Source organism: Bos grunniens, chromosome 11 (genome assembly GCF_055505025.1).
Source record: "Bos grunniens cultivar Pamir isolate PY7600 chromosome 11, Bosgru_T2T1.0, whole genome shotgun sequence".
Classification (NCBI taxonomy): Eukaryota; Metazoa; Chordata; class Mammalia; order Artiodactyla; family Bovidae; genus Bos; species Bos grunniens.
In genome coordinates, this window is record NC_141175.1 from 82,767,662 (window position 1) to 82,783,196 (window position 15,535).

General features: G+C 43.7%; 1 protein-coding gene across 1 annotated transcript; it reads left to right on the forward strand.

Annotated features, from left to right (window-relative positions):
* Positions 1-2,695: 2,695 nt before the first annotated feature.
* Positions 2,696-15,075, forward strand: COX7A2L (cytochrome c oxidase subunit 7A2 like). The gene is made up of 3 exons (XM_086327289.1): positions 2,696-2,835; positions 12,847-12,978; positions 14,202-15,075. Exons 1-3 carry the CDS (start codon positions 2,764-2,766, stop codon positions 14,340-14,342), a joined length of 345 nt encoding a protein of 114 aa, XP_086183415.1. The 5' UTR covers positions 2,696-2,763; the 3' UTR covers positions 14,343-15,075.
* The last annotated feature ends 460 nt before the right edge of the window (positions 15,076-15,535 follow it).

The window sequence follows — 15,535 nt, forward strand, 5'->3', positions numbered from 1 at the left end:
GATAGGGAGATGCTGCTGGGCTTGCCTGGTGGTGCAGAATTCTTATATGTAGCCAAGAACCGTGGAAAAGTAACTCAGAGGTAAGATCAGCAACGTAACGTGTGTAACTTGATTCTCAGAACACTAATGAGGGAAGATATTCTAATGATGATGATTCCTACTCTATAGAAGAGAAAGCGAGTCTCAGAAAATGTAAATAACTAGTTGCAACCACTCAGCCTTAAATAAACTGTGACTCAAAACCAAATCACGTGTCTTTCTGTTATATCACAATGCTGCTTCATCAAAGTAGTTGACTTTGGACTGGTTGATCACAGTATTCTAAAACCTTTGCTCTTTAGAGTCTCAGCAATGCTGAACACTTGGGGCTCTTGGGCTTACACCTGCCAAAGCAGGGATGCTCGCGTATCCTAGCTCTGGAGTATTCACCCTGCATCTACCTCTTCTCAGAGTGCAGTTATATCTACTTATCTACTGTGTGTGCATGTCCAGTTGCATCTAACTCTTTGTGACCCCATGGACTGTAAGCCTGTGAGGCCCCTTTGTCCATGGGATTCTTCAAAAGGCAAGAATACTGTAGTGGGTTGCCATGCCATTGTCCACGGAATCTTCCTAATCCATGGATCAAACCTGAGTCTCCTGTACCTCCTGCATTGCAGGCAGGTTCTTTACTACTGAGCCACCGGGAATGCCCCCTACTTTATCTATTATGTAGTGTTTAAGAGTGGCTGCCCAGGTATCTCAGTGGTAAAGAATCTGCCTGCCAATGCAGAAGATGCAGGTTCAATACCTGGATTGGGAACATCCCCTGGAGAGGGAAATGACAACCTGCTCCGGTATTCTTGCCTAGGAAATCCCGTGGACAGAGGGGCCTGGTGGGCTACAGTCCATGATGTCGCAAAGAGTTGGACATGACTGAGCAACTGAGCACACACAGTGCTTAAGAGTACAGATTCTTGATCCAGATGACTGACTCTGCCACTCACTAATAGCTGACCTGGGCAAGTTGCTTTTCTGGGCCTCATTTTCCTGTCTAGTAAGATGGAGATGATAATGTTGCAGGAAGGGGGACCCCTTCCAGGGCCCGAAATTGGATTCTTGTCTAACACTCGGAAATGAATTGTCCGAGGAGACACATGCTGAGAAAGCAAGAGATTTTATTGTGAAAGGGCACACGGGTAGAGAGCAGTAGGGAAAGGGAACCCAGGAGAACAGCTCTGCCACATGGCTTGCAGTCTCAGGTTTTATGGTGATGGGATTAGTTTCCGGGCTGTCTTTAGCCAATCATTCTGACTCAGAGTCCTTCCTGGTGGTGCACGCCTTATTCAGCCAAGATGGATGCCAGAGAGAAGGATTCTGGGAGGTGGTCGGACATGCGGTGTCTCCTTTTGACCTTTCCTGAACTCTTCCAGTTGGTGGTGGCTTATTCCCTACCAGGACTTCCTGTCCTAAAACAACTCATGCAAATTGTTACTATGGTGCCTGGCCAGGGTGGGTGGCTTCAGTCAGTGTGCTTCCCCTAACAATAATAGCACCTATATAACATTGGATTATTGTAAAGATTAAATGAGTTTATTTATGGAAAATGCTATATACAGGTTAGTATCACCCATCAGTTTGCCACATGCTTTCATGAATGCATTATAAATGCACTTATAACACACTTGTGAAAACCTCTGGTTAGATGATAAAGCAAAGACAGGCTTTGTTTTATTCCAGGAGGCAGGAAACTATGAATTGTATACTTCTTTTATACAGTACATTGTATGTAGTGGAGATTCTAAAGACATTTTAAAACTGAACTGAAGGATACTACCAGAACTGAAAGGGGTAGTCCTGTTCTTTCAGGCTCAAGCTCCAGATTTTTCAGATATTTGGGCCACCTCCCCTACACTCCCCACCTCATTTATCTCCAAGCTCAGAGCCCACTAAAAGGATGAATAATCAGTTCCCATAAAGCTTAGGCAAGAGTAAAAATCAGTTCTGAGAACTGTGCAAAATTTATGTCCCTGTGCCTTAAGTTCGTAGGAAATGTAGATGTATTTCCTCTACATAAAGCTCAGGAGACTATCTTTATACATTGATATTATTGGGGTGAAACCCCAACAGCTTGCAGGAGGTGTTTCCAACTTTTCTTATTTGTTCCACACTGCTCCTAGATTGCCAGAGAAGCCTAGCTACGGGTGCATACTCCTGGGCCAACCGAGTGAGAGCTGGACGCTTCACGAGGTGACCTTAAGTAGGGGAGGAGTTAAGATTGGTAAAGGTGGAGCTTTCAAAAAACTACCAGGAGGCTGCCCGGAAGCACGGGCTCTCGGGGAGGGAAGGAGGGTACTCTTCCCGCCCCGCCCCTGCCGCCCTAGGCCCCGCCCCACTCCCCGCCCCGAGCCCGTCCTCTCAACCCTGACAAGTCCCTCAGCCTCCGGCTAGATCTGCTGGGCGCTTGCGCAATTCTTAGGGCGTCCTGGCACTGCCAGACTCTGTTTAAACATGAGGGAAAGAAGGATGCTCATATTTTCTGCACACCGTGCAACAGCGGCTTTCTGCCGTAGAGCTGGGTTTTGCCTTTTTGGCCCTGAGAACCCGGCTTTTTGTTCCCTTACGTGGCTTAAGAGGGCATGTTTTAAGTTAGGCGGTTCCCGGGCAGCCCGCCTTTTGACGCAGGGTCCTTAGGCTGAGACTTCGGCCCACACCCGGGAAGGCGGGGTCCTTCTCTGGGGCAGTCGCGCGGGCAGTGGCTGCGGGAAGTCCACACGGGGCGTCATGTATTATAAGTTCAGTGGCTTCACGCAGAAGTTGGCCGGAGCATGGGCTTCCGACGCCTATAGCCCTCAGGTAAGGGTCGTGCGGCGCGGGTTCGGACAGGGGAAGTAGCGGCCCGGGTCTCACGGTGCGCCTGGCAGTCTCGGCACCCGAGCCAGGCGAGGCTTCTGCCCGCGCTTCGGTTTTCTTGGCCCCTCATGTCTTCTCACCCACTTGCTGCAGCCATGGAGCTCCTAATTCTGTAGCTGCTCCCCTGGCTAGCTGGTGTCTGGCGTGGACGTTGTGCCTGGCACTCTAGGAGTCAAGGTGACTCCCGAGGTCGTTGCTTATAGGTCGTGGGGGTGGCTTGTGGCGCCAGAATGGGACCCGACAGAGTCCGAAGTTTGGCCCTGCCCTTTTAGAGGAGAACCAGCTTTTCAGGCGCCTCATGCTCCCTTGTCACTCTACTGCTGCAGCCTAAAACACAGTTTCATCCATTCACCAGATTTGGGAGCTGGGGTGACGGCAACATCGGAAGCCATAGGACAGGAGGGGCTGTGTGATCAGAATTAGGAGACTTAATGAGTTAATTCCGGAGAAGGCAATGGCACCCCACTCCAGTACTCTTGCCTGGAAAATCCCATGGACGGAGGAGCCTGGAAGGCTGCATTCCATGGGGTCGCTGAGGGTCGGACACGACTGAGCGACTTCACTTTCACTTTTCACTTTCACGCATTGGAGAAGGAAATGGCAACCCACTCCAGTGTTCTTGCCTGGAGAATCCCAGGGACCGGGGAGCCTGGTGGGCTGCCGTCTCTGGGGTCGCACAGAGTCGGACACGACTGAAGCTACTTAGCAGCAGCAGCAGCAGCAGCAGCAGCAGCAATGAGTTAATTCAAATGTTTGGGTGAGTCTTCGTAGTTAACGTGCAAAGAGCTGACATTTTCCCAGCTGTAAAGTGGTTGACGGTTGCTTTTGAATGGTTTGAAAAGTATTTCGAGTTCGTTCAGATTTTGCCTGAGCGAATTGAAGGATCAGTCTCCAGCTGAGAGTGTAGAGGTGAAGGGCTTTTAGAGTCCCAGATTCTTAATTTAGGCTCAGATCTTGGTTTAGCTGCTTTCATTTTATGACCTTGACCAAGTTAATTCATTGTGAGCTCAGTTTTCTCTAGAGCAGCTGTAATACAGATTAAATGAGGTGTGTGTCAGGTGACCAGCAATCGTTGGCAGGTGGCTGTTACTGGATAAGCTGTTCTCTAGAAACTAGGTCTGAGATACCATCATTTTCATTCCTCATCCTCAGAGTAGGTAGGAAAGGGGTGATGAGATAATGCAGTTGGAGAACTGGATAGAATAGTAAGGGCCCCAGGTGGGATGTAAAGAATGCTCCATTGTTACCTCCTCCTCATTCTGTGAAACACTGCAGCATGCTCAAGGGGGAGATGTTTAAGAATGATTTCAGTCTAAGAATAGATATGCTGTTAATGGGGCTTCCCTGGTGGCTCAGACCTAAAGAATCTGTCTGCAATATAGGAGGCCCTGGTTGGATCCCTGGGTCAGGAAGATCCCCTGGAGAACGAAATGGCAACCCAGTCCAGTATTCTTGCCTGGGAAATTCCACAGACAGAGGAGCCAGGTGGCCTGCAGTCCTTGCAGTGCAAGAGTCCGACACCAATTAGCGACTAAACCACCACAGGATAAAGAGGGCAAGAAAAAGTGCAAGTTTTTTGGGGGTGTGGGGTTGGGGAGTAAGGGTCCGGATTGAGCTCATGGTAATATGTCTTGTCTGGTTGCAGCTGGGTTTATGAATATGAAGTTTAATAGATCTAGGTGTCTTCAGCCCATAGGTGGTAGTAGAAGCTGTGGTGGGAGAAGATCATCCAGGGACCACATTAGGAAAGAATGATGGAGTTTTGATCAGATTGCAGAAACATGAAAGGAGAGTTCAGTTCAGTTCAGTCGCTCAGTCGTGTCCGACTCTTTGCGACCCCATGAATTGCAGCATGCCAGGCCTCCCTGTCCATCACCAACTACCGGAGTTCACTCCAACACATCCATCGAGTGAGTGATGCCATCCAGCCATCTCATCCTCTGTCGTCCCCTTCTCCTGCCCCCAATCCCTCCCAGCATCAGAGTCTTTTCCAATGAGTCAACTCTTTGCATGAGGAGGCCAAAGTATTGGAGTTTCAGCTTTAGCATCAGTCCTTCCAAAGAACACCCAGGGCTTATCTCCTTTAGAATGGACTGGTTGGATCTCCTTGCAGTCCAAGGGACTCTCAAGAGAAAGGAGAGTGAAGGAGGAAAATTTATCAAAAAAAATTTGAGGATTAGAAGGAATTGACAACAGTGACTGGCTTTGCAGATTATAAGAAATAACCATTTCTATTCATATTGGCTTCTGCTGTAAAGCAAATACTCTTCTATAGAGATGTATTTTTCAGCACATGGATCTTAAAATGTTGCAATTTGAGTTTTGACAAACACACCGTGTAACCCACACTTACAAACATATATAACATTACCTCACCCCTAGGAAGTTCCTTTTTATTCTTGCCCTGTCAGTCCCTGTCTATCTTCCTGTTCTTTTTTATATCACTAGATAGAGATAGTTTTGCCTGTTTTTGAATTTCATATAAATGGAACCACACAGTGCTGTTTTGTATAAACCTCTAATTTATCAGTATTTTTGAGGTTCATTCATGTTATATGTATTCCTTTTATTGCAGTACAGAATTTCATTGTATGAATATATCACAGTCGATCTTTTCCATTGGTTGTAGAATTTCTTTTAATAGAGTTCTAGCATAATTTAGATTTTTTTGTTGTTTTTTAGTCGCTAAGTCGTGTCTGACTCTCTGCGACCTCGTAAACTGCAGCACACCAGACTTCTCTGTCCTTTACTGTCTCTCAGAGTTTGCTTAAACTCATGTCCATTGAGTGATGCCATCCAACCATCTCATCCTCTCGCCCTCTTCTCCTGCCCTCAGTGTTTCCTAGCACCAGGGTCTTTTCCAATGAGTCGGTTCTTTGCATCAGGTGGCCAGAGTATTGGAGCTTCAGCTTCACCACCAGTTCTTCCAATGACTATTCAGGGTTGGTTTCCTTTAGGATTGACAGGTTTGATTTCCTTGCTGTCCACGAACTCTCTTACCTAGTAAGAAAAAGTGAAATTTTAAACTAAAACTGACAATCCTGAAATTAAATTAACACTTTGAGCAGATATTACCACAAGATGCATTTGGTACAGATAAGGACTTCAGAGTTCTAGGATTACTTGAATTGGTGTTTCTCTTGAGAATTTGAACTTCTTAGTTCAGGATTTAAGTTATGTTGAAAGAAACAATATTGTCTAGGCTTTATATGAATTGTAGACTTCAGCGTGATTGTTACTGATATCCCCAAACCAAGTATTCTGACTTTGGTTATTAGGAGTACTTCAATTTTTCCTTTCTTGGAAACACTTAAGGTGTAAAATTTTGTAAATGTAAAATGTTGATGTTTGTAATTGTCAGTATTATGTAAAGTGAATACTCCAGTATGCATTGAGTAACCTATTAATGGAAAAGCTAGTTCTGTAACAAAAGTACAGGTAGATTTATAAGTCAGCCTGATGGCAAGTGATTGGGAGGGTATTTTCCAGTGGTTGAGTGAAAAGCATTTTCCCTACTTCTCTGTGTCCTGTGTCAAAAGTGAAAGTGAAGTCGCTCAGTCGTGTCCTGTGTCAAAAATAGAGGCCAATAAGCATTTGGAAAGATATGCTTTCAACATCATAAGTCATTAGGGAAATAAAAATCAAAATCGCAAGGAGATACCTCTTCATACCTGCTTTAAAAGGAAAAAAAAGACAGCAGAATGTGAATGTGGAGAAACTGGACCCTGCTGCATTGTGGTGGGAATGTGCAATCGGACAGCCTCTTTGGAATACAGTTCGGCATTTTCTAAAGCAGTGAAGCATAGTCTTACCATATGATCCAGCAGTTCTTCTCGTTAAGATGGTAGGATATTCTGGGTTAAGGGAATTGCGAGAATGAAGGGGAAGAGTGGGGCTGCAAGGGAATCATTGGGTAGGTCACTTTGGCTGTGCTGGATGGAGGTGGAACATGATGGAAGGACTTTTGTGAGACATGAATAGGAATTTCCAAAGCAACTGGATGCGGAAAGTTGTGGGTGAGTCTTGACCAGAGCTTGAAACAAGGCATGCGTCTTCCCTTTACTTTCATGACAGGTTGGTGATGACGGAGTGTGTATCATGATCAAAACTGTGTTTGAAAAGATACTCTGACTGGGAGAGACCAGTGCCAGGGATGTCTTGTACTCACAGAAGAGTTCGGGGTCTTCTCAGTAAGAGTAGAGGGAGAATCAGAGGTCTGGAGGGTGCGTACTGAGCACCTGCTGAAGGAGATTTTGGAAATGAGGAAGGAGGACTTCAGGATGACTGGGTAATGGAAGAATGGTGGTGCTTTACATAGAAACAGGGATGTTTCTGTGAGAAACAGCTGGGTGAATTTTGAACACTCTGAGTGTGAAGTATCCAGGAAACATTGGTGGTGATACCTAGCTGGCAATTAGAAATGAAGGACTCAGTCATTGCTGATTGAAACTTGTTTGTGGTCCTAAATCAGAATGAAAGCACTCCTAAGTTTCTATCATTTAAAAATTAAAACATTTTTGGAATACTTCTCTTATTTCTCCACCCTCTTCCTCCTCCTCAAACCTAAAAGATGAAAGGGAAAACTTTGGGCCAGTCAGTTTTGAGTCAGTTTTGAGTTTTTAAAAGTAAAAATTTGGAGCAGCTAAAAGAGACTAGGAAGAACTCAGCTACGAAACGTGGTAACAGGTGAATGGCTCTTCATCAGTTTTAGAGGTAGTGATTGTGTAAATAGCTAAGAGATTCTATACTGAGCAAAACCTGTGATTTCTACTTGGTCTCCAGTCCGCTTATTTTAAGAACAGCTTTCAGTTGTTTGCTTGTTGCTCTGGGATGTGTGGGAGGCTCTACCATCAAGTGCTAATTTTCATGACTTTGGTTCTGAAACCTGCAAGTCTACACAGCATTGAAACTGTAGGCTTCCTTAGTTTATTAGTACATTCAGCAAATATTTACTAAATGTTCTCTGTGCCAGTTGCTTTTCTAAGTCTTGGGAAGTAAGAAAAGTGAACAGAATATGCCTAAATTCTGCCCTCGTGGGGCTTCCATTGCGGTAGGGAGGGAGAGAGTGTGTTAGATGGTCATGGTGCCATGGAGAAAAATACGGCAGGGAAGGGGAGAGATGGTTAGCAGTGTATGGAGCGGGACACGCATTGTTTAAAAACGGTGGTGGTGGTAAGGGGAGGTCTCACTGAGGTGACATGAGGTGAGGGTGCATGCCATGTAAACACCTGGAGAGAGCATTCTAGGCAGAGGGAACATGCCGGGCTTGGGAGGCGTAAAGGGCTTTTCTAGAATTCTGGGGAAGAGAACGAGGATGGTGTAAAGTGGGGGCTGGTGAGGAGTGCATCTCGTGGGGTTCTGAATGTCCTTTCAAGTACCTTGAGCTTTGCTCAGGGGGATTGGAGGCCTTTGGGAGGGTTTGAGTTAAGTAGTGACAACCTCTGTTTTAACACAATTACTGGTTGCTGCGTTAAGAGTAGACTGCAAGGCAGGAAAGATGGAATGGAGGCAGGGTGAGCACTTAGGAGGCTGTTATAAAAATCTAGGAGTTTGGAACAGGATGTGGATTGGTGAAGATAGATGAGAAGTGGTCACATTCTAAATATAATTTGAGTGCAGAACCAAAAATATTTTCAAACGCGTGAGTGAATGGTATGAAGAACAATTGCAAGGTTTTTGGCCCAAGTACCTGGAAGGATGGCATTGTCATTTATTGAGATGAGGAGGGACATATTTGAGGCTCATAATTATAGGCTGGGGCAGCCATAGGTCTGGAAGAGACATTCAGTTCAGTTCAGTTCAGTTGCTCAGTCGTGTCCGACTCTTTGCGACCCCATGAATCGCAGCACGCCAGGCCTCCCTGTCCATAACCAGCTCCCGGAGTTCACTCAAACTCACATCCATCCAGTTGGTGATGCCATCCAGCCATCTCATCCTCTGTCGTCCCCTTCTCCTCCTGCCCCCAATCCCTCCCAGCATCAGAGTCTTTTCCAATGAGTCAACTCTTCGCCTGAGGTGGCCAAAGTACTGGAGTTTCAGCTTTAGCATCAGTCCTTCCAAAGAACACCCAGGGCTGATCTCCTTTAGAAAGGACTGGTTGGATCTCCTTGCATAGGTGAAGGGATTTGCTCTAGATCCCTTCCTGTAAATACAGCTTCCTGGTCTGCTCTTGAGAACCCTAGTGCTAGTCTTACCTAGCTGCCTTGAAACACTGGAAACATGACTGCTCTTCAATTGTTGGGAGGTTTAATGATGGGGGCGGAGGGGGGACTTCACTTTATTTTTTCACTTTCATGCATTGGAGAAGGAAATGGTAACCCACTCCAGTGTTCTTGCCTGGAGAATCCCAGGGACGGGGGAGCCTGGTGGGCTGCCATCTATGGGGTCGCACAGAGTTGGACACGACTGAAGCAACTTAGCAGCAGGGTGAAGTACTTAACACCTTATCCATTCTTTTTACCTTTGGGGCCAAGACAGCTTATTATTGATAGTATGATTTAATAAACATGTGGATTTGAACCTCATCTAACTACAGCATTTCTGAGCTTTGTTTTAATCATCTGTTATTTGGGCTGATAATACTTAATTTATGGGGTTGATGTGAAGAGTAAATTTAGTTGTAAAGATTGTATAAGAACCTGAAAAGATGCTTATTAAAAGTGAGAAAAGCAGAATGTGGGGTTTTGCACTGTGACTACAAAGATTAAAATATGCTTATGAAAAACAGATTGGAGGAGAATATACAGTTCACAGTCACTGATCGGATAAGATAATGGGATTATAGGTGATTTAAATATTTGATATTCTAAACTTTTACAATGTTATAAATGGAAATACAGAATTATTTAAAACTGTTTAGGTGGTTAATATTCCTGTTTTCAGATGATCTTGTTCAAACACTTTGCTGTAGTTTTGAATCACTTTACTGTTGAGCAGACACCAAGAAATTAGGTGCAATCCTATCTCAAAGTGCTCTCACATTAGTCCTGTCAAAACGTGAATTTATTTATTTATTTATTTTTTTAAAACGTGAATTTAATTTCAAGCCATTTTGGCAGTTGCTTGGTATGAAGTGTTTTTAAATTTTTGCAATTCGAGGGGAAGTGATCATTAGGAGAAAATACAAAGAGTTCACAGAATGGTAAGGGAATGTCTAATCTCTAGCTTAAAGAGAGATCTCTTATATAGCCTTGTTATCTCAGTAGTTGGAACCCCTGTTCCTATCTGTGGCTCCTGAGTCTCTGAGTGTGTTATAGTCCAGATGTAGACTCACAGCAAGCAGACTTTCTCTTTAAGCGTTGTTTTTGAGCAGTGGTTGACGGGAGGTAGCACGGGCAGGTAGTACGTAAATGCCAGGGCCACATTTGGGTCTTTTTTTTTTTTTAATTTATCTATTTTGGCTGGGCTGGCTCTTCACTGTTGCTCGGGCTCTTCTCTAGTTGCGGTGAGTGGGCTGCTCTCTAGTTGCGCTGTGCCGGCTTCTCATCACGGTGGCTTCTCCTGTTGCGGAGCACAGGCCCTAGGGTGTGTGGGCTTCAGTGGCCGTGGCTCCTGGGTCTGGAGCACAGGCTTCAGTAGCTGTGGCGCGGGCTAGTTGCTCCGAGGCAGGAGGGATCTTCCCAGATCAGGGATCAAACCCATGTCTCCTGCACTGGCAGGCAGATTCTTTCCACTGAGTCACCAGGGAAGCCCTAGATCTATGTTTTTGTTATGTGTTCTCAGGCAAGTTACCCTTTCTGATCCAGTTTTCTCCTCTGTAAAAAGGGAAAGGTAACACCGTACTGAGATTGCTGTCGGGATTAAATGGAATTATGCATATGAAATTCTTAACATGATGCTGGGCACATAATAGGAGCTTAGTAGATATTAGCTGTTATTATTCCGTAACATTAATATCCGTAACGACAGAGATCGTGTCTTATTCATTATGTATTTTCATTATAGAGTAAGTCCTCAGTAAAATAAGTTAAATGAGTGAAAACAGGACAGAAAAAAGGCCATGATTCATTCCCATTTATGGGATCCTGTCAGAAGAAATAGAAGCCAAGTTTACTTTAATACCTTTCTGTTGCTCTGTTGATCCCAGTGCTTGCCTGGTGAAAGTAACACTGTGATCTTTAAGTCTCTTGTTAATTACAGATAAAGTTAGAATTTTTTGTTTTTTGAAGAGGTTAAGAAAAGTCTGACAACTCTGTTAATTTGAGCAAAAGGTTTCCTTTTTCATCTGTAAAATGGAAGGGCTGAACTTGAACTTTGCTTTCTAACTTTAAGATTTTATTTTTCTGAGTTAGAATTTAATATGAAAGGGTTAGAAAAAGGAGTTCCTTAATGTGACCCTTAAGTTCCTTAATATCATCTGCAGGTTATTTTGGAGAATCGTTTATCTGCCACTGTAGGTTTATTCCATCAGGTAGAAACCCAGAGTTACCCTTAGGTTCCTTTTTACAAAAACAGTTTTCTTGAGATATAATCCGCATATCATACATTCATTCATTTTAAAGTGTACAATTGAATGGTTTTAGTGTATTCACAGAGAACATGCAATCATTACCATGTTAATTTCAGAGCACTTTTATCATCCCAGAAAGAAAGCTGTTATCAGCCATCACCCGCCTTCCTTAGCACCCTCCCTCCCCTCCCTCAGTAACCACTAACTTACTTTCTGTAAATATCCCTGTTCAGGACTTTGATATGAATGGGGTCATAAGCTTTGTGATCTTTTGTGACTGGTTGCTTCTCCTCAGTGTATGTTTTTGAGGTTTATCCGTACTGCAGCATGCACCAGTGCTTCATTTGTCTCCCCCTCCCAGGTTCTTTTTATCAGTAAGACTGTGTTCTCCCTTTATCCATTCATGTGGCCGGGGGAGCGGTTGTCTCCTCACGTCTCATTCAGCTTACGTTTATTGACTGCTGCTGTGTACCAAACACCGCCTCAGGCGCATACTACTTCACGCAGTCCACTCTGCATTTGTCATCAACATGTCACACATGAGGACACTGAGGTTTTCTTTTTTATTTCTCTCTCTGTCTATATGTGTGTGTGTGTGTGTATTTAAAGATTTATTTATTTACTTTGGCTACTCTGGGTCTTCCTTGCTGCATGGGCTTTCTCTGGTGTGGCAAGTGGGGCTACTCTTCGTTGCAGTGTGTGGGCTTACTGCGATGGCTTCCCTCGTGGAGCACAGGCTCTAGGCACACGGGCTTCACTAGTTGTGGCTCTGGGGCTCTAGAGGGCAGGCTTGGCGGTTGTGGTGCGCTGGCTTAGTTGCTCCATGGTGTGTGGAATCTTCCCAGGCCAGGGATCGAACCCGTGTCCCTTGCATTGAAAGGCAGTTTCTTAACCACGGGATCATAGGGAAGCCCTGAGATATGTTTTATAACTTATGGATTTATTAATGCCAGAAAGTTCAGTTACTCTAATTGTTTTGTTTCCTGGTCCTGAAAGATGGCTGTCTTCCCATTACAAGCTCTTCCAAACTGAGTATTTCTTTACCGTGTGTCTGCAAAGTTTCTGAAGTCCACTTCAGGGATCAAGATATTGGTACACCTGCACACTCAGAGGAGAAAACGAACAGTGAGGTTTCCTTTGAAATTTAACTCAAAGTTCCTACAGATTGTAACTGTTTTACTGGTTGGATGAGAAGACGGACACGATGGGTGTATCTGGATTCCCCAGATTGGGTCTTTGCTGTGGTTTGCTTCCTTACCATCCCCCTCCTCCACCTTCACAGACAAGAGAGTTCTTGACTGTATTTGCTCTGGGAAAGCGGGTCAGGGTGTTGTGTTCAAAGTTTAAGAACTTCAAATGCTATATAATGTGGAGATGGAGATACTTTCCTTCTCTCTGTGTGGTGGAATCACTGCCTGCCCTGTTCCAGACAGCCTGTTCCTGGAAAGGTTTGTTCACAGGCCCAGATACACTTTAAACTTGACCAATTTCCTTGTTTCCTACAGGGATTAAGACCTGTTGTTTCCACAGAAGCACCGCCTATCATATTTGCCACACCAACTAAACTGAGCTCCGGTCCCACTGCATATGACTATGCTGGGAAAAACACAGTTCCAGAGCTGCAGAAGTTGTTCCAGGTCAGAGAAGACGCTCTTAAGAACAGTGACGGCTGTGAAATGAATAGGCTTAAAACACCCTTTGAAATTGAGTCTTAGTCTAATTTGCTACTCACTCGCCTGTTTTTCCTTGAATAAAATCCTCTGTATTTTAGTTTGAGCCATTAACTGGTAGAACTTCGTGTAGAAAGAAACTGATAAAAGAAGGGAGGATGAGTCATTTCCTCCTCAGTATTTAAGGGTGTACAGATTTTTAAATTGCATATGTAGCTGTTGATCATCACTGGGTGGAGGAAGCAATAGCATATATAATGTATAATAGCATTGTGATTTATCCAAGATGTCTTTGGCTTTGTGACACATGCAGTGACTTTAGGCAATGTTTTCTTTTAATTGTTTTTTGCGTGCTTGATACTAAAATTCACCAGGCTGTTGGTAGAAGTGGAGAAGTCTCTCTTGGGTTTGCTGATTAGCAGAGAGAAGCTCAGATTGGATTTTAAAATATTATTAATGTTACTCTACATACAGATAGTTGAGAGGTCAGTGACTCGACTGTATTTCAGGCATTGTGGCAGTGGCAGTAGCTGTTGCTGTCGCTGGAAGGGAGCTTCCTCTTCCTCAAAAATATGTCCAGATGAGAACTTTTGATCAGTTTACTCTTTTTTTATCTGAGAAGTAAGACTTGGGCATTTGGGGTCTTGAGTTGGGGTGGGGAGGGATTTTTGAGACTGTGCAAAACAATGGGTTAAATATTTTATGGAGTTTTGTTATTAAATAGGGGTTTAGCAGTTTTACAGAAGGAAGGCAGTTGAATACAAAATGGCCTTGAACCGATTAATTGACCTGGTGTGCTCAGACTGCATCCACGAATGATCAGAAGTCAGATTAAATGAAAGCATTTCTTATGCTTACAAGCCTTTAATTAGCTGCTGATTACCTTTGCCTTAAAAAAAAAAGTCACCAGTGCTCCTTTTGTAATTTAGCAATATTCCTTAGAAATTTGGAATTTGTTGCATGCATATTTCAGAGACTGCATTTTGGAGAATGATTTTTGTCTTACAGACTTCAGCTGCATTTGTAAGAAAATATACCAAGCGTTTTAGTTCACATTCTAGTAGATTTGGGCTTTTTCCGCTGCAGCAGGTTGGTGGGTTAATTATAAGGTAGAGGCCTTTGTTCTATACTAGCCTAAATCGTGAAAATCTTTTTCTTATCAGCTATGTCCTTGATAATTCTCTTTCTAGAAATCTGACGGTGTGCCCATCCACCTGAAACGAGGCCTGCCTGACCAAATGCTATACCGGACCACCATGGCGCTGACAGTGGGAGGGACCATCTACTGCCTGATCGCCCTCTACATGGCATCACAGCCCAGAAACAAATGAGTTAGGCTGCAGAGGACTGGTTTGCTTGTCGGCATAAATCCTTTGAATTTTCATTTTTCATTATTTCTGTAATTTTTTTTGTTTTTTACTTGAATATCCCACTTAACATTCTTAAAGGAAAGCAGAAAGATATTAAGACAATATTTTGGTTTGTTATGAAAATGCACATGGCCTGCCAGAGCTCATTCAGCAGTTAAAACTATTGTTTAAAGAAATGATGTTGCTCTCTGCACTTGGGCTCCTAATTTCCCTGGAGCTTCTGAATGGAGGTCACACACAGGCTCATTAGCGGCCATCTGTGCTGAGGTCCTTGGGGACTTCTGGTGGCTATTGAACAGGGGAGGGGCAGCCTTTCTGGATTAGGATGTGACTGAGGAAGGAAGACAGAAGCTCAGGCCAGGCACATGAAAATGTTAGCCACCTTGGGAATTTTTCTGTCTTGCAGTTCAATGTTAATAGAAATTATTTGCAGCCTGCCTCCGTTTGTTGGGCAGTTTGTTTCAAAGGGTTATTTGCGTCATCTCAGATCTTCAGTGAAATTTTATGTGTAATTGTTATGTATTTATTCCACCATGGGAACAGAGAACACCTGTTTAGTGTTGCACTTTAGACCAATGTCTGTTTTATTAATACAGCTGTGACACAGATTCTCCTTTACCTTTTAAAAATGTTATGCCTTTGAATTGTGATTTATTTTAATTGTGGAATAAATACATGAATGAAAAAATCTCAACTTTGAAGTCCTTCTAAATAAATTTTCAAAGTACTTTCAGAAAAACATCAGAGGCATCTTATACCCGAGTCTAATTTCTTTCTTTTTAATTAGACACCAGATAATCTTTGCAAAATGGTTCCTCAAAGTCAAGTAACAGGAGGCAAATGGCACGTTGATGATTACCATATGGTTCCTTATAAGAAGCTGCCTGACTCTTCTGAAATGTGCGTGTAACACACAGTTCATTTAGACAGTAATTTCCTGTGCTGTCATAACTGGTAGACTTCACATGCTCTCTATTAATGCTGGAAAAGGTGGAATTTTATTATTATAAAGTCATGGTCTGTCTTTTGCCATAGCAAAGAACAGTGACCTCTTACTGAAGATAAAATGCAGCTTATGAAAACACTCAATATTCTCACAGGCTAGGAACCTCTTATTTGTCTATACAAGTCTAAACTTCCCTGGTATTTCCTCG

What these genes read in the sequence shown, in the direction of transcription:
- COX7A2L (XM_086327289.1), top strand. Translation starts at nt 2,764, where the DNA reads ATGTATTATAAGTTCAGTGGCTTCACGCAGAAGTTGGCCGGAGCATGG. An exon ending in CCGACGCCTATAGCCCTCAG is followed by an intron (nt 2,836 to 12,846) that starts GTAAGGGTCGTG and finishes TGTTTCCTACAG; the next exon opens with GGATTAAGACCTGTTGTTTC. An exon ending in AGCTGCAGAAGTTGTTCCAG is followed by an intron (nt 12,979 to 14,201) that starts GTCAGAGAAGAC and finishes TTCTCTTTCTAG; the next exon opens with AAATCTGACGGTGTGCCCAT.